Source organism: Hippocampus zosterae, chromosome 9, assembly GCF_025434085.1.
Source record: "Hippocampus zosterae strain Florida chromosome 9, ASM2543408v3, whole genome shotgun sequence".
NCBI lineage: Eukaryota > Metazoa > Chordata > Actinopteri > Syngnathiformes > Syngnathidae > Hippocampus > Hippocampus zosterae.
In genome coordinates, this window is record NC_067459.1 from 13,654,170 (window position 1) to 13,675,757 (window position 21,588).

General features: G+C 41.6%; 1 protein-coding gene across 1 annotated transcript in view; it reads right to left on the reverse strand.

Annotated features, from left to right (window-relative positions):
* syn2b (synapsin IIb) overlaps positions 1-21,588 on the reverse strand; it is a 55,551-nt gene that overhangs the window by 26,359 nt on the left and 7,604 nt on the right. The window contains exon 2 of the mRNA XM_052076484.1: positions 132-189. Coding sequence (XP_051932444.1) covers positions 132-189 — 58 coding nt within the window. The remainder of the gene's footprint in view (positions 1-131; positions 190-21,588) is intronic.

A 21,588-nucleotide genomic window follows, 5' to 3' on the forward strand; every position in this document is an offset into this window, starting at 1 on the left:
TTGTATTGTATGCATTATTAGTAGTATTAATTTTATTATTATTTTAATATTATTAGTGTTATTATGACTATATTTGTTGATATAGATGTTGTAATAGCAGTTGTCGTGTCCCTTCAGTGGGATTATAGTACCTGCTCCACTTTGATGTCATACTCCCCAAAAATCTTCTTTCCCCGAAATACTTTGGCCCTTAAAGAGAAAAGAGGGGACAAACTTTCATTAGCAAACTGTCACTTGTCCACACTCCCCTCTAGTGGACATCCCAGACTCCTATTGAAATAATCAGAGAGAAAATTCAGGCCAGTTTGTGCATATTTAATTCGGCAAACTTTCGCTGTCAGAAGTAAATACCTATATGCAATGTGAAGAAGTGAAGTATTTGCCCCCTTCTAAAACTGTTCTTTTTTTGTTGTTGCAAATTTCCAACTTTAATTTTTAAGATCATCAAAGAATTGTAAAGGTCAAAAAAAGCTGAAAAAAAAAATCAAACCTACCCGAACCTGTGTAAAAAGGTACTTGCCTCACTTGTTGAATCATGAATTTACTGTGGCTAATTACAATTTTCAGTTCAGTTTCACTCCGGTTTCCTCCCACTTTCCAAAAACATGGCAGGTAAAAGGAACACTCTAAATTGACCATAGGTGTGAGTGTGGCCACGGATGGTTGTTGTCTATGTGTGCCCTGTGATTGGCTGACAACCAGTTCAGGGTGTTACCCCGCCTACTGCCGGAAGGTAGTTGGGATAGACTCGAGCACGCCTGTGAGGCGGATTAGAAAATGGATGGATAGATGGATGTTTACTTGTGTTGTCTTTGACTAACATTTAAATTTGACTGATGATGGGGTTGGAGAATAAGACATCAGGAAGGGGGCACACACCTTTTCACACTACTATATAAGGAAACAATATTTCAGTGTGAGTGCCACAATTTGATTGACACATGGGGTCTTGATGATAAACGTGTCCATTCAAACAGCATCCTTGGAAGCTGACTTCCTAAATTTAGCTGCCATTTTTCTGAAGACGGATGTAGGAACAGATTACAGTAAAGACGCAGGCAGATCGATGTGGATGATGAAGATGAGGCTGCCGGCCAAGCTGCTTGGGACATTTTTATTATTTTACGGAGCGGCGTAAAATGGAACGCAGATGGCATTCATTATATGCACCAGGAGCCAACAAACTGAGTCTAAATAAAGCAACCATGAGCCAGTTGGTGGGAAAGCTTTTTGTTTCTCCCCCTTCTTTTTGTTATACATGCACCTGAAACACTGTGGATTCATAATGTCTTATTACGAACCGTGCTTTTCTTAACACTGCACTCGAAAATATAAACTAACAAGTTTCTGTGCAATCATGGCAACCTGCCCAAATTAAAAATGTACAAAATATTTCCCTCCATAACAGCTCTTAGGAACTGCTGAGAGGCATCTTGCTCGTTAACGTGGTTCATTAGGACGATAACATCTGTGATTGAAAAACACCACAAGGATGAGGGGGGTTGGAAGAAATCAATATACAGCATCTAACACTGTAAATGTAGATTTACACGTTTCCCCAAAGTATTCCTATATTTCTGGTAATTTAGAGTGCCTATCGCAAGTAATGTCCCACAGAGGTCAATACCGAGTCCCATGTTATTATAAGAACTAGTGATTGCATGCAGCAGACTCATGAAATGCAGTGAACATTTTTTTCCTAACTCGTGCAGAAGCAGCTGTCACACTTACAAACCACATGAGCCGCTTATTTATGACAAACATACAGTTAAAAGGATACACAAAAAGAGTTCAAACTTAGATGGAGAAGTTGAGAATGGAACAGATTCACAAATGCAGTTTGCAAGGTCTCCTTCCAAACATAAATTCATAAGTTAACTTCATGATTTAAAGCTAACCATGCGTTTAATTGAGTTTAGTGCAACATTCTATTTTCAGGCTTTTGGAGTGGGTATCACTGTGGTTAGTGTTTAGCACGTTTGCCTCACCCCAGAATGTCCATAGGTGGGAATCTGAATGCTTATTTGTCTATTTGTGCTATGTGATTGGTTGGCCTTCAGACTGGAGTGTGCCCTTAATTCAGCTAGGATAGGCTGACAGGATTTTCAGCATGCTATTGGGGAGTTGTTTTTCTTTATTATTATTAATAGGCATATTCTAATTTAGTCAATAGCTCAGTGGTTGGTAAAATTGATTGGATGAGTTCTGTTTACTCAATTTTCAGGATCATTGCATGCAGCCCCACTTTAAATTTTGATCGGGGGTCGACAACAGGAGTCTGAGATAGCCATGGAAGGGTGTTTGGTCTGTGCCAGATGAATCGATGTAGGATGGAAGGATGGCAAAAATCTATGGATGTCATTGAAGAAATGAGAGCTTTTGACAGACTTAAGCATGTTCTCTGGTAAAATTTTGCATTGTTCCTTGTGGGAGTTTCACATTGACTTGAATGTGCACTGATGAGGAGAATGCACAATATGATTAAAGAAGCAGTACCACTGTTTGCATCTCAAATAGAACTAATGGAGAAGGAAATTGAAAAAAGTATTATAATACTTTTCAATACACAGCCCAAGACACAAAATTAAATTGATAATGAATTGAATGGGCTGAAGCTGGTGTATAAAGTTCCACATGTGTGTCAAACTGATGTGTGTGGCCACGTGGCAACGTCACAGGGTCACTGTTGATTGCAACGCATGTCCTTTAATGTCACTCAACGAGCGCTTGAGTGAGAAGACGCAGGGCTCTGATTGCTCACGCTTGTTTCACAAGGCTCAAATCAGCCATGTTGGCTTCAGTGAGCTTCCCTGGGGTGAGGACATTGCTTGAATTATTTAAGCGGTGGTGCAGTGAGCCCCCAAACACCTGTGTGTGTTTTCAGCAGCCATGCTAGTATTCCAAAAACAAAGTGTGTCACGACTCAGGATGAACAGCAGCTGTGAAACAAGATGCTTTAGCAACATGAAAGCACTTTTTAATTAGATATCATTATTACCAAATTTAGTGTGTGTCTGTGCGTGTGTATGTGTGTGTGTGGGGCTGGGGCATATGAAATCAGCCTTTTTTTCCAGTTCCCAGATGTCCGTGACACACTTCTGTCAAATATTTTCATTTTTTGACTCGTACTTTAATCGGCCTGTTTTGAGGGGATGGTGCTTTCTCATGCACATGAGCCACGGCTCACCCTGCCTCGGCTATTCTACAGGTAGTCTTATGTTTTGCTTAAGAATACAGGCAATGCAAAACACCATAAATGAGCGAATGAATAGCATTGGTGTATCTCAAGGCAATACACCACTTAGCATTGGTATTTTTGGATGCAATTGGTTGTGCAACACATGTAAACGAACAGTATTACAATACTGACAGGTAGGTATTTCTTATCCTTTTTGAAAATATTATGACTCATATTACTGCAGATTATTGAGTTGTGACCACCGCCGTCTCTGGCCAAAGCTCACGGACCAGAATACAATGTTTAGTGATTTATAGCAAAGAATTGTGAATAACACTTTTTAATTTCATTACATTCTATTCAGGTATGTATTTACTGTAGATTTTTATGAAACAAATATTCTAGAGTGTTATTTTTCTTAATGAAAAGCATTTTTTTTTGGGGTGGGGAATAATGGCATTTGCATTCAATGAATTAAACTCATCGCTGTACATTGCTTAGACTGAAGCAGAAAAGGGTGCACCCATTGGTTTCAAGTGACGAGGCGGAATACCTCATCTATTGGACAGAAGAATTCCCTCTGACGCACACGCTTAGTGAGCAGGCTTGTGTTAGCTTTTCCATTGGCTGTATTTGACTAAAGAAATAAAAGCATGCCAAGGGAAGATTTCGCTCATCGGGGTTTTGATTGTTCTTCCCGCATGCAGATAATGAGGGATTTGCAAGCGAGCTGTGTGAAGTTGTGGTTGTCAAAGGAGAGCAATTAGAAGACAAGCTTCATCTTTTTTCCTCATTATATAATTTGACGCCTTTGTTTCCACCATCACATATTCTTCGCCCCCACCTGCTCCCTAAAACGTCCTGCGGCACGTGCTTTTCCTCGTTTGCTGAGATGAGAAGGGGAGGCACATTGGAAAAGGTAAGAGGATAGATAATCGATTCATTTTACGGTGCCTTGAAACATAAGACAAAAAAAAAGGGTCACAAATGATTTTGTTGAATAAATAAATCAGTAATTTGAACTCTTGTGCTAATTTCTGGCAAACTGACGTTTTACAGACGTTGCAGCCCATTTTTGCGGGAGCTCAAGCACCACTAAAATTTTAGAGGTAGTTTATTAGCATTCAAACTATACACACAAGTCCCCTAAATTCATGTGTTTTGCATGTTTTATTTCATTTAAAAAGTAACACGAATAAGGTACATTTTGGGCGGGCTGGTTTTCTGCAGAAAAGATAGCAAACTGTTAACATATGTTTAAAGGAGGAAGTAAAATGAGTTGTCTTCCCCAAAAATTAGTAGCGTTACAGTATGTTGGTTTTTCGGAATCCAATTAATTTCTCTTTTTGCCTTGCTCAACATTCAAATAACCTTTACCAGATTCGACAGCTTAGTCACAAACTTTCCAAAAGGTGTAAAGCTTCTCCTTCATAAATATGTCAATTATAATGTGTAGAACTGTGAAATTTATCTTGGCACTGGATTAAACTATCCTAAATATTATTGATTTTAATGGAAAACTTTTGGTTTGGTTTGGAAAGCTTTGGAACACACGAACAAAAAAAAAAAGGATTTGATTTGGAATGCAGACAATTTACAGGCCTGTTAACGCCAAGGTACACCGGAGTACACTTTGTGCCTTTTTTCCCCACTTTACCATGATTATTAAATTTCTTCGGGAATTATAGCAGATGGACAATCCATCACGGGGACAAAGAGAGGCACAACTCACGAGCGGCCGGGAGCACATAACTCTAAAGTCCCGTTTTCTCTGATTGCGGTTGTAAGAGCACCGTGATTCATCTTTCAACAAGGTGAATCTAAGGTGAGCACGTGACTCACTGTGGCAAATAGAAATTCACTCTGCAGGCAGAGAAAGAGGAGCAGTCTACAAATGCAAACCATACAGTGGTCCTTTGGTTTACAAGGTTCCAAAAAGGTTTCATCTAAATACATTACGTAATTATGACTTAAATACCAAGCTACAGTAGGTTAGAGATACACAAGGGCGTATCCTGACTTGTGCATAAATTCAGGTCACCGCCATGGAAAAGGGACTATGTCAAAAACTGAGGACCCGTTGTAGTTTTGTTTTCCACACTTCGTAGCCTCCCTGTTCTGAGCTAAACAACCCATATAGTGCGCGAGGAAGCCGGAGTACTTGGAGAAAACTGATGGAAGCGCGGGGAGATCATGTAAATTCCACATTGGAGGGCCAGACCCAAGATTTGACATGCCAACCATATACAACCACTGTGCCAATATAACCGTGCTGGTCTCAAAAGATTGTGTTTACTCAGATATGTGCCCCTCCTCTAATTAACAAATGTGTCATCACACCCTCTATTGTATACGCTTGTATAGATCCATCACCCACAAGCAATTAAGTCGCTGAAGGCGACGGGTACAAAAGGGACAAGGGCACCAGAACTGCTGATGTCATTGTTGGCATAACGGCTGATAGAAATGAGTCACAAATTAATATTTCTGTGTGAGTGCAGCCGGCTTATTACGAGGCAAGAGTGGGAGATTTATGGTATGTTAGCGAGATAGGCCGGCCATCCTTTGAAAGCATTTATGGCAAGAACTTTCCACAATAAATGGCTGAGTACTGAGGTGCACAAAAAGATTTAAAATCATTTGTGTCTATTATATTGGTCGGATTTGCGTTTCACTAGAATCGCTTTGGATTGGCTGGAATCATAGGAGGCTCCCCTCAAAGTTCTGAAAACAGGCTTTGTTAAAGAAATCAAGGCATTTCATGAATTAATTGAACCAACGTATATTATTGTACAATTAATGTATTTCATTTTCCATAATACATTTCTCACCGCATATATGTATAAAAGATCCAGCCTTCAACAATAAAGGGTTTGTACAGTGAAAAAATAGCCGCATGCTGCAATTTATTTTTTCCAATGGAAAGGGCTCTTGTGTATAAAAAATAAAAAAAGGACAACACAAAAGTGCCGAGCAGCAAACCAACACTGAGTGTGAGAACTAATTTTGTGCATTAACTTTTTCACTAAAATCAACTCACTCAAAGATGTATTATTGATGAACTATGTTTGTCCCGCAAGTCACTCAAAATCTCCGCCAAATTATTCGGCCTACTCGCATGTATTGTCTAGGCAGGTTACATAAAACCTGTCACGTTGTGCCCGAAGCGATGGAAAGATCGCTTCGTGCACAACAAAATAAGGAGGTGGATTCCCGAAAAAGCAGACACGAAAAAAGGATTTTGTCAGAGAACAAAGGGAGTTTTTAATAAAGAACACAAAATACCCGACAGGGAAAAATAACAAAAAGCGCTGGTCAAAATAAGGACCAGGGAAGGAATAAAGGGAACAACCGAAAACGCTCGCGGAAAACAAATGGCGAGGAAGGTCTGATTAGACAAGTGTATAAATTTCATACGAGAGGAATAATGACGCGTAGTAACAGCCACAAGGCTAGGAGGCAACGAGTAATCAAGGTAGGAATCTGAGCGAGAGAATAATGGCACGGCGTGGAATTCTCCGGCAGTGAGTCGACTGCCACAGCGTCCTAATAAAGGCAGAGTAATCACCGACCAATGCGTAACAGGTGTGTGGGCGGCAGAGAGAAAGCCCGCCCCCTGCTGGCAAACACGGGACGTGACAAAACCTGGTGCAAGTGCAAATAAGCCATGTGTGTCATCTAGAGGTGAGTTGTGATATTTCAATTTATAACTATACAGTGGAACTCTGCTATTAGGAAGGTATTGGGCCAGTAAGCCAATGGGATAAGCCTGCGTACAATTGAAGTCCATTGAAATCAATTAGGTTTGGGTTTTTTTAAACGATAAAAAGTCTCCCAAAATGCTGATGAACGTCCAATATACATCCCATCCCCCAAACCCCAAAGCAAACAAAATATAGAAAGAAAAACAAACACATCCACTACTATACAGGTAACATGTTTCTAACCACGTGCAAATAAAAGAATGAAGAAAAATAAGTTATTGTTTTACTACTCTTAATTAATCAAGGGAATTCAGACTATGGTCAGTTGCCGCGTGCCCATCGCTGCTGTAGCGTATCTAATTCTAAATTGAAAAATATATAGAGAGATACTATTATGAAATGATGCATAAATCCAAAAATGCATGCAAATAAAGGCATCCTCCCTAATCAGCACAGTGCTTTTAAGAAAACAGTTTAGTGAAGAAAAGCCCCCCAGACACTAATTTGCGGTGATACTCTATTGCTCAACAATAACAAAACTCAATAACTGGTCATTTTCAACATGACAAGGTTTTTTAAAATACAACAAATGAGATTCACAAGCAGCATTTATGTAAATTAAAATGAAGTCTTTTGGACAAAGTGTTCCCAACGGCAGCATTTAGCTACACTGCACAAAAAACGAAACTGTCCACACCAAACTGCGCGCAGACCCAATTAGCAAACAGATGAAGCTAGCGACTTGCTGGTGAACACAGCAGAGAACGAAGCCGTTAAAAGCTTGATCATCTCTCCCCAGAGGGAATATTTGCCAACGCGATAACCATGAACTGCAATTAAACCCTTGGAGGTCTGAAACGCGTGTGATTGTTAACCGTTTAAGTGCCACCTAGATGCCATGAAAACAACATGACAACTTTTATCCTTCAGAGATGAACATGGCTAACGGGGCTTGTTTTCAGCAGTATGCTGTCCTGCACTCACTGAAGTAGTTTTGCTGATTTGGAGCACAAGGGCATTCCCGGGACACCAAAGCACAATCTGTAGAAGTAGCAAGATTAATATATCACACAGAGAGAGTGTGCCGCTGCAGCAGGACGAACGGAGCCAGCTGTCGACATGCCAGTGATGTAATTTTTGTAAAAGCACCTAGTTGATGTTTACTGTTCAAATTGTGATTAACACCCTCCAGAAACCGAGTGATGGGGCCAAACAGTTTTTCTGTGATTCAAAATTTGCCAGTGCATGGCATCCCAAACCGTGATTGACAATTTAAAAATAAATAAATAAACAACATGGTGCGGCATGGTGGTCGACCAGTCGACCTGCACTGTGAATTTGGCGTGCAGAGGTTCAGGGTTCTATTCTGACTCCGGCCTTCCTGTGTGGAGTTCGCATGTTCTCCCCACACCTCTTTGGATTATCTCTGGGTTCTCCGGTTTCCTCCCACATTCCAAAACCATGCGTTACAGGACAATGCTACACTCAGAATTGTCCCTGTGATTGTGAGTGCAGATGTTTGTTCGTCTCTATGCGCCCTGCGATTGGTTGGCCACCTGTTCAGGGTGTCACTCGCCTACTGCCCTAAGACAGTTGGGATCGGCTTCAGCACCCCCCCCCCCCCCACGACCCTTGTGAGGATAAAGCGGTTCCGAAAATGGATGGATGGATGGAAAAAAGGGTTGCATGTTTTAGAGTAAGTGAGAATATGGCTTTGTTTCCATGCATAAGAATACAGCTGATAAAGTATACATACTGTATTTTTTGGACTATAAGTCACTCCAGACTCTGGTGTGACTGATACTCTGGAGTCCAGACTATAAGTCACATTTTTGGGGAGGAAATATATTGGACAAAAACCAAGATCAAGAACAGTAGAGCTCTAACTGTCACTAAAATGTGTGTTCCTCCATTCAGAAATACATCCCAGCACATGTTTGAGTCTGCCTGATCGGAAACTCAGCGCGTTCAAATTTGCCGTGCGATTATTCAGAGGGCCCCAAAAAAGGAGCACTCGAGCCCAGTGCATCAAGCAGTAGAGTTTGGAAAAAAAGTTCCAAGCATGGGCTGCTGATTGCTTTATAACAGAGGTTCTGAAATGGGGGTACGTGAAAGCACTTGAGGGAGAGTGTGAGATTTAAAAATCTATTTAAAAAGTGGCATCAATGCAAAAAAAAAAAAAAAAAGAGCTTGAACACAACAGCTGCCTCCCTCGCACCAAAGATGACAAAGATCCTCAATTAAGCACAAATCTAAATGTCTCACAAAAATGAAAAAAGTAATAACTAACGCTCAGTTCAGTGCAGCAATGTAATATTCAGTGTTTACATTTGATAATGTCAGTCTACTTTTTAATCAAGAAAAACATCTGAAGATGATTTTTTTGTTGTTGTTGTCAGACGTTATTGCTATTATTTAAAAGTTCGTGATTTCTTTCTGCCAATCCCAATTTTAAACATCGTTTGTTAGCGGTTGAAAAGCCTGCGAGTTCATTATGTTTCGGTCGCCAAGATCTATCACACTGGAGTCCCATTCCTATCAGCTTTGTGCCTTTTTATCCCATTTGCAGGGTGCATGAGACAGTGGTGAGTTATCTCAGCACTTGTTGAACCCACGGGCATGTAACAGATACCCAAACCAATCACACAATTCGTCGCTATGGCCGAGAAACTAACAGCTGAACACCAGGGAGCTCCATTTTAATCAGCCATGGTGGAGGCTCTTCACTTATGGGTCACCTGTGCCGAGGGCCCTGTATGGCATATAGATGGAAGAGTATTACCCTTCCACCTGGGTTTGCAGCCTTGTCTGATGGCTTAAAAAACAAAAACTTAATCCGTGTTGTTACCATAAAAAAAAGGAGTCTCTTTGGCATGGAAGCCACATGGAGAATAAACATCTGTTGTTGTGTGGTGGGTTGCTCCATCCAAATAAAAAATAAATACATACAAGCTTTTGAACTGCATTATTATTTCAATGAACCATGGGAGTGTCACTGCCAAAAAGCAAAAAGACAATAAAGAGAAAAAAGCTTTTCCAGCCTTCAGGCTCCATTGCACACAATGCTCTCAATCCAGCCCCGATGGTCCACATCTTGACAACAGGTCTGGTTGCTCTACTAGATTTCTTGTTGACAATTTTTCATGGTCATGAGGTGCACGGATAAAATTGTGACACATTTTCTCATAGGAGAAAGAAATTACGGAGGACTTATTCAAAATATTATGCAGTACATAATCATTGAAAAGTTCAAATTCCAAATGTATGCTGTAGTTAGTGCAAATAGAGCTTGAGGGGATTGGCGGCATTTCAACGCCTGATTGGGATTCTGCTCCAGTAAATACTCCATGTATTTTTTTCCCCACAATTTAATTAAAGACAGACGTGACTTGAATGTACATTCATGCAGTACGTTTATTTGTCTTCAGTCAATTGATCACTGAAAACACTGAAAATGGTACTGTGACAACTGTTTGTTCTCAATAAGGTCCACAAAACTGCACTCCACTAACTCCACAACCAAAATAAAAATTCTCATGCTGCTTCTACACCCTTAAAACACCAAAGAAGCACAAAATAAACTCCTGACGATAGTTTTTGCAATGCTTTGCATCATACTTGCTGCTGTACACAGACATTTATATGATACCGTTCACATGCTTCTGATTTGGAAACAAGCAAGCTTAGATCACGTCGCAATTGCAATTTGGCTAAGTCTCAAAGATCCGCCTCCTGTATGTGCTCGGACAGAACGTACAAAGGGATTAGAGATTTTTCACTCACACCATGATGGTGAGATCATCCTGTCTAGCATGAAACAAAAATAATCTCTCTGTAAAGCCATCGAAGAAGTACTTTTCTCCAGAATCTTAGACTTGCACTGATTCGTAATGTGCAAGAGTACCTATCAATCCATCCATCCATCCATCCATTTTCTGATCCGATTATCGTCACAAGGGTCGCAGGACGTACTGGATCTGATTAATCCTAGCTGTTTTTGGGCAGTAGGTGGGGGCACCCTGAACCGGTGGCCAACCAATCGCAGGGCGCATAGAGACGAACAAACATCTGCGCTCACAATCATAGGGACAATTTTGAGTGTAGCATTGTCCTATCACGCGTGGTTTTGGAATGTGGGAGCAAACCGGAGCACCCAAGATAATCCACACAGGTGCGGGGAGAACATGTAAACTCCACACAGGAAGGCCGGAGTCAGAATAGAACCCCGCACCTCTGCAGATGGACAATCGAGTACCTAGTAGAAGGGAAATTTACCTTTTTATTTATTGTTGTTAAATAATAAGATAAGATAAGATATCCTTTATTCGTCCCACACTGGGGAAATTTACAGCCTCCAGCAGCAAGAATGTATGCACAGTTGATAAATCGTTTTCATCTCAACAAAGGCATTCTTTTTTTAAAACTACCCAATGGGGTAGTTTCACCACCACCGGGCCGTTTTGTGTTTTATAGCTTGTTCTCCAAGTTGCCAATTAGCTGAACAGATGACTCTGCTTCCCCCGACTGGCTCACTCCAACTTTCAAAGTGTCCAACAGAGAGCGCATGAGAGGATGCTGGAGACAAGACAGTAGTGGAATGAGAAAGCGGCATACTTTATGTCCTCAAGATGCCATGTTTTTCTTTTTTGTTCAGTTCAGGCATAAAGTTGCACCATCCAATTGTATCGTTGAGAAGTTGTTTTTGAAGCAGGAAAATCATCGACAACTGACGGATACTAATCGACTTCCTATTGGTGTTGTTTTTGTGGTGGCGATGAGTCTTTTTTTAAATTTTTGTTTTTAACATGGAACATGAGATGTACAGCTAAACATTTGTGACCATTTCTTCTCAAGTTGAACATTTAAAGCCAATCGAAACAAGATCTACAAGAGTGTAGATCTTCAGCAAATCTCACTTCATAGTGTGGGTTAAATCATTCAACCACTACGTTTCAGTGCTTTCCTTTTTATTTGGCTTTTTCTGCCAAGGTACGACTGGTGGCATAGAGCAAAAATGTGGTGATAACCATAGAACCAGAAATTAAGGCTATTGCCATGTAGTGAAGCAGTCCACGTAGCTCGGTGCTGTGTGGTCACTACAACATTAATATCACGAAAGTGAACTGTGTTTGGCATTCATGGGATGCAATTTAACTCCTCCTCTCCAACACAATTTTTGTTGGAATCGACCACAGGTTTCAAAGTCGAGGCATGCGGGCCAGATCTGGCCCTCCCCATCATTTTATGTGGCCCGCGAAAGCAAATCATGCATGTCAAGTTCGACGATGCTTGCTCAAATCTGAACCAAATTTCAAATTGTCATATGTCATCCACAATAACAGTCATTATTCTTGACTTCTGATTTTAAAATAGTTACCCATCAATTTGTTGTGAGCTGTGTATGTAATATGTGGAGGTGATTAAAGATATATATGCTTTCCCAAAATTCATAACGACACTCCAAGGGAAACCAAACCGTAAGTACAATGTGGCCCGTGACAAATATGAATTTGATACCCCTGGAATTGACCATCTTGGATCGTTCTTATGTATGGAAAAAAATAGTCTGTCTTTCTGTTTCTATTTATCGTCGGACGTCATTGAACTCAACGTTTCAAATCTTGCAAGACTTCGGCTCAGTTAGTAACAAAAGATTCATCCAAATGAAAAATGCTGTTTTGCAACCCCCCCCCCCCCCCCTCAAGACACCATCGTGGAAAATGTATGGCATCGAGGAAATATGTGATCATAACCAAAGAATCATGATTGGAACTTGGAAATGACCCACAAGCCCCTGTCCTTGCTTCTCAGTACAATATGAGAAAACAACAATAATGAAAGAACTAAATTTACATAAGCAAGTGAATTGTATTTGGTATTTATGCAAAGACACTCATCATTAAAGGCCACAATTAGTAGGTTTTGAGGGTTGGGTTAATTCTATTTACATAAAGTGATGATCTTCAAACATGTATAATGTAGCTGACCTCATCAGGGATGCAATGGCTGAAGTCCGTATGACATATACCTTGGCGTTCAGGTGAAAGTGGCATGTTGGCCTGATCTCCCCTTCTGCTCGCTGTCATTTGTGTGTGTGAGTGTGTCTCTGTGCGTGTGTGTGTGTGTGTGTGTGTGTGTGCATGTGCGTGTGCGTGTGCGCGTGTGCGTGCGTGTGTGTGTGTGTGTGTGTGTGTGTGTGTGTGTGCATGTGCGTGTGCGTGTGCGTGTGCGTGTGCGCGTGCGTGTGTGTGTGTGTGTGTGTGTGTGCGTGTGTGTGTGTGTGTGTGTGTGTTGAGCCATCATGACATGGCTGAGTGCAGCAGCCTCCCCGGGGCGGTCATGTGCCTTGGTGCTCAGTCAGACCACTGAGACACGTGTCGTAGATCTTTTCTGTTTCTGTACAGTAAGAACCCTTGTCTTTCGTCTTATACACATGCGCACTCACACACAAACACACACTTCTATTCCACACTCCCCATTTTTGCCTTGTTTCCAGGTGTGAATTCAGACAACCTCTTCTCACCATATCGCAATAGGGCAAACGACAGCGGTGCCTTGCAGTTTTTCCTCCCCCCAATTCATTTCTTATTATCCTTGACATCCACAAACACATTGTGACATCACAGGGAGGAGATGGTATCGTTCTTGCTGTTTGGCTTCAGTACACTGCTTCTTCTTTCCTTCGTAACCTCCTCTTTTCCCCATTGCAGTGTTTTCATTTTTCATTTCCCCATCACATTTTACGGCTACAAGACAATGATGTGCATCTAAAGCTTCCGTGTGAGTGTACTCTGATGTTAAGAGCATAAAAACGAATACGTACAGCAAATGATTCAATTCATGACCGGGATGACAATGACAATGACAATAATATTGTCGATTTAATGGTGCCGCACTTGAACATTTTACCGCCACATAAGCTCAAAAATATGAAATATCTTTTTGGGGTGTGTGGGGGTGGGGGTGAGAATAACCTACAATAGACAGCTGGAATTGACAGACAACTGAAACGGCGAAAAGAAAATCCACACTTACTATATAATAATTTGGAAAAACATCTATGGTTTCTTATTTCATGGAAAGATTTCAAGTATTAGCAGGGGTTGTATGAACGAGACTTCTAAACCATTAATATGAAGCAATAAAATGAAAAGCACAAAGTGCAGTGTACAAAGCATACTCAGTGTAACTGAGTATGCCTTGTGCTGCATGACAATGAGATGGGAATAAAATGAAAGGGCTATTACAGAAAATTGCAGCAAAATGACCAAACCTAAGGCAGACTCAAAAACGAACATCGTGGAGCAATTACTCGCATCAGAGTCCACCGATGCTAATCCTCGTTGAAGATGTCATGTCACAAAATCATCTTTAACCCTTTCCGGGACAGCGGTTACGACAGTGGACAGCTGATCATGTTATCGGGTTACAGGGCGCATAAAAGGGTTCATACTGCACAGGGAGCACAAAACGTGCCAAGACTCCATCCACATATTGATACATCAGAAAACCTGCTGACATGTTTTGATGGATGCTGCTGTTTTGGTTTGGGCAAAGTAGTTCTACGATGTTCTACAGTGTTTATTACCGTGCAAGTATTTCCATAATACGGTGACTAACCCGGGCATATCCTTCTCATGTCTCATATCATTTTTGAAATTACAGTAAGCATTTTAGTGTGCAAACTGCAGCTCCTCAGCAAGCTGTAAATGATTATGAATGTGGGTGTTTAGGGCTCAGGAGGGAGATTTTTTTTTCTTTTTGTCACGACTTGCTGGCTGCGCACACATTAAGGTAAGTGTAGGCTCATCGGATTCTCTTTGGGCTGTTAACGTGAAAAGGGCTTATTGAGAGTAATGTTGTGTGAAAGCCCCTCCCTCCCCCTCCCCCCGTAGTTGGTGAAATGCAAACACGGACATCACGACGACAAGAACGCAATGCAGTCAGGCAGCGTGAAGCCGCCCACGCTGGCATCGTGCCGCCGCCGCACATACGGAAACATACAGGCAGAAAAACAGCCACCCCGAATTGTTCCCTCCTCTCCTCTTAGTCTTTTTTGTGCGATGGAAATGATTCATCGAGAGTTTTCCAGCCTAAGGACAGCTATCACGGTGGTGCTTCAATTACTTAACCCTTGATTTATGTGGCCTGCGGCATGAATATGAGCGCGGCGCACAATGGATGTCAACTTGAAAAACGGCGGGATAATGCGGCGGGTGGAAAGGAGTGCAGTTGAAGAACAGCTGACCAATATTTCAAACAGATTACTCATTAATAAAAGTCATGATGAGGACAGCAAATTCTCGGAGCTATTGTAATAATGAAACATCAGTGATTACTGATTTGGGAGTGTGACTGTGTTCCCGATGCTACTGCTCTTATATTGGCTTAACAGAGTTACAGTGGTACAAAACTGATCGTTTTATACAGTGCATTTCAAGGGACTCAAGTATTGACAAATATTGGTGGCAGGGTCTCATTTTTGCTTCTTTAGTTCCATTTTTGTTGTTTTGGACTTCCATCCATCCATCCATTTTCCAATCTGCTTTATCGTCACAAGGGTCGCAAGGGGTGCTGGAGTTTATCCCAGCCATCTTCAGGTGGTAGGTGGGGGACACCCTGAACCGGTTGCCAGCCAATCACAGGGTTTTAAACTTCTGTTTCATATTTTTGTAACATTCTAGACCTCATTTATCTTTTGTTCTTTTGCATTCCGATTTTGACACGAATTTTGAACTTCTACCAGGAGTTGCCTCAAAAGCCGAGTCGGGCACTGGGTGGTGCCCCTTGAAGGGGGGGGGGGTACTTTTCCTTATTGTTTTAGTTGCTATGCAGTTGCTGTGGCTCTTTTATGCTTTGTTCTGTCAAACAGGCTTGATGTCTCACACAAACTTGGATTACTCAGTGTCAGGTTGTCAGTACGTCGAGCTTTCTACCAGGATAATCTCTCTTCCGTGTCTTCTGCATCCAGCCGTGCTCTCTGTAGCGACTTTGGCTTTTCGTAGATAAATACTTTTACTTTTAACTGCTGTGTGATGTCCGCGTCAGGGTTCTAATTCTGCTCCTTTTGTATGAAAAAAAATCAAGCAGTCAAATGAAAATCAGGAGTCGTTCTACTGTAGTTTGGTATGACAATCAGCATGTGTCTTTCATAACCTTGAAATGTCGGGACTGTTATAAACCGAGGACCCTGTGTATGTCTATCTGTTGACTAAAATGCACTTTATTTGAATTTAAAAACATACTTAACTGTGTCCAATATTGACACTTTCAGGGACAGCGGTCACTACAGTGGACGCCTATTATGTTATCAGGTCACAGGTTATCATTATTAGTGCATGTAAGGGTTAACTGCTTTGTTTTGCCTATTCTACGAAGAAAATGCAGCCTTTCCACAGTTTGCCCAAGAGGAGGTTTAAAATGCAGCAATTGCCTCGCATCCCAGTGTGTGTTGTAAAATAATGCCCCCGGGGGTAGATGCTGGGTGGGCCAAGCCGATAGTGAATCGTGTGCAGCTCAGATTGGCTTTAGACCAATCTGACTTGCTGATGTATTAGAACCTCTCATTCGCTACACTGAAGAGAGACCATTGGAGAAAATAGTGTTTTTTGATGTCTAGAAATTAGATTTCTTTCAAATTTGAACATCCTCTCGGCTCATTCTGGTTCTTTCTTTCCTGACGACTTTTCCGCTATTATTACAGCTCTCCCATGACTCCTCTTGTCGCTCCATTTTCATTTTCCTCCTTACTTACTCTCTTCTTATGCCCCCATCGCTAACCAGTAAAACAAACAGTGCTGATTCACATCGATTGTATCGTAATGCTACAGGATAAAAAGAAAGCACAAGGGGATACATGGGAGCTTCTTCCAGCTCACACACGGTCAGATTTCATCTCATTTTTGCTCTGTGACTGAAAGCAGAAGCTCAAAATTCATTTAGGAGGACCGCAGGCAGTAAACCTTTTTGCTATTAGGCGGCTACACTCAACACAGCGGGATCAATTTTGGAAGTAAACTCTTGGAAGACCAAGATACCTTTTTAGCAATGGAAGTAAGCGACCCTATCACCTGCTACGATATCCTCCCGGTCAATGTCACAGTTCAGCTTCAAAGCATTTACTGTGCTGCGAGAGTAAATTGTTTGGCAGGTAGGGGGTTTATTTAGTTGTATGATCCATCCATCCATTTTCCGAACCGCTTGATCCTCACTAGGGTCGCGGGGGATGCTGGAGCCTATCCCAGCCGTCTCCGGGCAGTAGGCGGGGGACACCCTGAATCAGTTGCCAGCCAATCGCAGGGCACACAGAGACAAACAACCATCCACAGTCACAATCACACCTAGGGACAATTTCAGAGAGTTCAATCAGCCTGCCACAAATGTTTTTGGAACGTGGGAGGAAACCGGAGCACCCGGAGAAAACCCACGCAGGCCCGGGGAGAACATGCAAACTCCACACAGGGAGGCCGGAGCTGGAATTGAACCCAGTACCTCTGCACTGTGAAGCCGACGTGCTAACCACTGGACTACCGGGCCGCCCTAGTTGTATGATATAGAAGTTAATTTCACTTTATGATTGCATGACAGTCGAGAATGTGACATGATGTTAAAAGGTCACCTTTACAGTTAATAACGGTTTAATACTCTGAAACGTAATGATCATTTTGAAGGCATCATGTTCTATGCTCATGGTTAGCAGATCTGCCCCTCAGTTTTAGCGGTTTAGCGTTCAAATCCGGTCTCTCTTGCTTCCTCCCCTGTTCAAGAAACATGTATGTTGGCTTACCTAAATACTTAGAAATTAGCAGTAGGGGTGAGCTCACAAGCTACTCAAACAAGGACACCATCATTGTGTTAAAAAGAGTTTAGGAAAATAAACTAACAGAACTACTTGGAAACTAACCAGAGACGTGGAATTGATTGTTTTGCTCTGGTTTCTCGCTGGCATTACAATTGTGTTGCCTCTGAGATTGAACCAACAGAGATTATACGGTAAATCTTAATTAGATACAGTATGCCGGCACAAGAGAGCATCTCTTTTGCCCCAGTCTTCTAATTGCATTGCACCACTGCAGAGCAGATCAAATTACCTGTACTGAAGTGTAGCAGGAGAATAACTTGATGGCTTGGCTGGATGCACATTGAATGTACATGAGAACATAAAAAGCAATTTGACGTCTACCAAGACAAAGCATTAACAGTGCAGCACATGCTTTTACACCAACGTCTGAAATCCCTAATGAATATGGCTCTATAGCAATCCGGACAGCAAAGTGTTTGTATGTGTGTGTTTGTGATGCTGTTAGAAATTTAATACATTTTCATTAAAAAAAAGATTGAAATGTGATGCAAAAGTCACATTTTAGTTAATGCCAAGAAAGTACCCCGAAGACCGTTCCACACTGGTATTCTTTCAGTTAATTAGTTCGTTAGTCTATTAGGCTCACACTGGGGGGAGTGATACCCAATTACTGGTAGTTTTTTTCTTTTTACGTTTTCATTCACATTACAAAAACAAATGTGACTTCTAGTATTGACGCAATGCGTCCGTGATCTGAAATGTCATCAGTTTTGCCTCAGTGTTTACGGAAGTAGATATGGTTCCGCCCGTAGGAGCTCATTTTATAGTCTTATAGTTTTATAGTCTTGGCAGAGTCGCAAGGCGGGAGGAGGTAGAAATATTTTGGGGATATGGGGGAACACTCTCAATGTCTCATTTCTCAATGTCTTCGCTTTGAGTTTCCTGTTTCAAGTCATTTATTTCAAGGTCTAAATTCAAGTCAAATGTAAAGACAACAACTGTTACTCTAAACAAATTTGCAGATTCACGGTCAATGTCATGAATCTTCTGAGCAGCCTCTCCCAGACGAACGGAGCACAGATTGAGCTTTTGATGACATATAGAGCAAATGCGTGTGGATGAGCTTTAATACTGCAGACAGATCACATACATATCGGATTTATATCCGCATACAAAAGAGGCCCAGGTCGGATTTGAAAAAAATCTACATTGTTATTTAGTAGCGAGAAGGACTTTGTGAATATGGTCATGAATGTGAGAAACTAATTAGTTTGTGTTGCTATAGTTGCTTATTGTGAGCGGTAATTTTCCATTTGCCACAAAAGTGTAGGGGAGTTTCAGGCATTTCAGCCATATTTGATTTATTAAACCGTCACGATTAAGTCTGACGATGAAGCTTCTGGAGCATGGTTTGTTGCACTGGAGGGACCTCATCTGCATAAAATATGAATTGAGACGATTGTAATGCAAATGCCAGCGCATCATGCCAATCCATCAACGGATCAGCCACTGAGAAAACTCATGCAAGCACACAGAGGACATGGACTTTCCACACATTAGGGACGAAGCCAAGATTGAGAGGAAGACACACTAAGTGCACTGTGTTGCCTTCAAATGCAGGACAGCACATGCAAGAGCATTCAAAATAAATTGGAATAATTTGGAAAAGGTCATTTGCTTATACAGTTTGTTTCGAAATGTGAAACTCATAAAAGTAAGCTGATCCAAAAGGCAAAACTCTCAATTCACCGGTAGATCTAAATCCCAGCCCTCACCTATAGTCACGAGCTATGGGTCATGACCGAATGAACGATATCCCGGATACAAGCGGCCGAAATGTTTTTTCGCCGCAGAGATAAGGTGAGAAGCTCGGTCATCCGGGCGGGGCTCATAGTCGAGCCACTTCTCCTTCACGTTAACAGGAGACAGATGAGATGGCTCGGGCATCTGGTTAGGATGCCTCCTGGACGCCTCCCTGGTGAGGTGTTCTGGGCATGTCCCACCGTCAGGAGACCCTGGGGATGACGCAGGACATGCTTGAGAAACTCTGTCTCCCAGCTGGCCTGGGAAGGCCTTGGGTTTCCCCGGGAAGAGCTGGAACAAGTGGCTGGAGAGAGGGACATCTGGGTTTCCCTGCTCAAGCTGTTGCCCCCGCGACCCGACTCTGGATAAGTGGGAGAAGATGGATGGATGGATGAATGGATGGATGGAAAGTCTTGCCTGATTTCTTTATTAAAATGAATTTGTATTGCTTTTCTTACTCTTTTTAGTCTTGTTTCTTTTAGGTCTGGGGTTTCATTTGGGGTAAGTTAGAATAATACCAATTATTTTTAAAAATTAAATCATAAAACACTGTATTTCACTCTGTGTGTTGTGAACATATTTAACATGAGATTTACTTTTTAACTGAATTCATGAAATAAAATGATTTTTCCACAGTGTTTCAGATTACTGAGATGCACCTCTACATATAAAACATATTTCTTTTCAAAAAACCTTAATTGAGTCATTATTCTGTGTTTCCAATCATCAAGAAATAATTTAACGTGCGATCAGTCTCCTGACAACACCATTGGTCCAATTCAGGAGAAAAAGATTACTTGTTGCCATGGTAACACCAGCGGTTGTGAGGCCGATCGGTATGCTTTACAGCCTTTTTCGGTATCTCTACGCCTCATGCATGGTAACTGCTTTATCTGCAGAGTGCCGCACAGAAAGCCGGACGATGCCTTTCTTTGTACTGTCAGGCCAAAGGTTGTCCTTTTCCACATGTCTTGAACTGTGAAGGGATGGGAGAAAAGGATTCACCACAAAGATACCTCAATATGTTATTATCGCTGGTCTTACTTGACAGAAGACGTGAGATCCACTGGAGTCATTTCAATTGCCCTTAAATGAATTTAAAAAAAATCACTGCTTTTTTTGCAGCAAACGTATCCATCTATGCAGGGCTGCCCTCTCTCTCTTTGAGAGAATATAATAGAGGCGAAGTGAAGAGGTCTGTTCATGCAATATCCAGCAATCTGGAAAAGGTCAGAGCTCTCATTCTGTATATTGGATAAAAAAAAAAACCCAGACACACACAACTGCATTATCTGCTGTCTGTTTCCACTGATCTGACCTAATGATCCAACTCATTGTCGAATCAACTGATTTTGCAATGATGAGCAAGTGTGGTACTTAACGCTGTACAGGTATTAGTATTGCATGAGGTGACCTTCGAAGTCAAATGGCAAAAAGCTGTAAAATTCTGACTTCGACCAAAAGGTTGGGGAGGGAGGGACGTGCCTTAAATGTTGCGGAAATTCAAGGAAAATTGAAGGCTCACAAATGCATACGCACTTCACTTCACCGCATTCCAGGCAGCGCCAAAGGATTAACTCTGCATGTGTGAATTGTTCGAGTGTTTCAATGTCGTAATAGTCAGAGATGCTCCCAAGTTGTGAAGTGGTTGACTGAGAAAAGCATTGAGCGAAGCTTGTCGACTGCCAAGGTAGCTTCCTGCCCTAGCCACCAACTAGCTAGCTAGCATCTGACTCGTGATCAAAACGTATGTGTGTTGGCCCTCTGCTGCGTTCTGTTTGTGATTCCCTATCACTGTTGCGACATTAGTATGCCATGCGAGATCACCAGGTGTTTGAAATTCTCGTTTATTTCCAAAAAATAAAGTATGAAGGCTCATCAATCTATGCCAGCAATGAATAGGTAGAACAAAGAAAAATGATTGAATAATAGCCTTATGTTTAACTAAACAGGCCTACACGTATGAATACATCGAGATGAGATCATTATTCCAGTCCTATATTTTTACTCTTTGTGAAATGTATCAAATGTAACATATGTGCCGCTGCTGACGATTGTAACAAAGTACAGTTGTGTAAAAGTAAAATGGCTACTCCCCATCA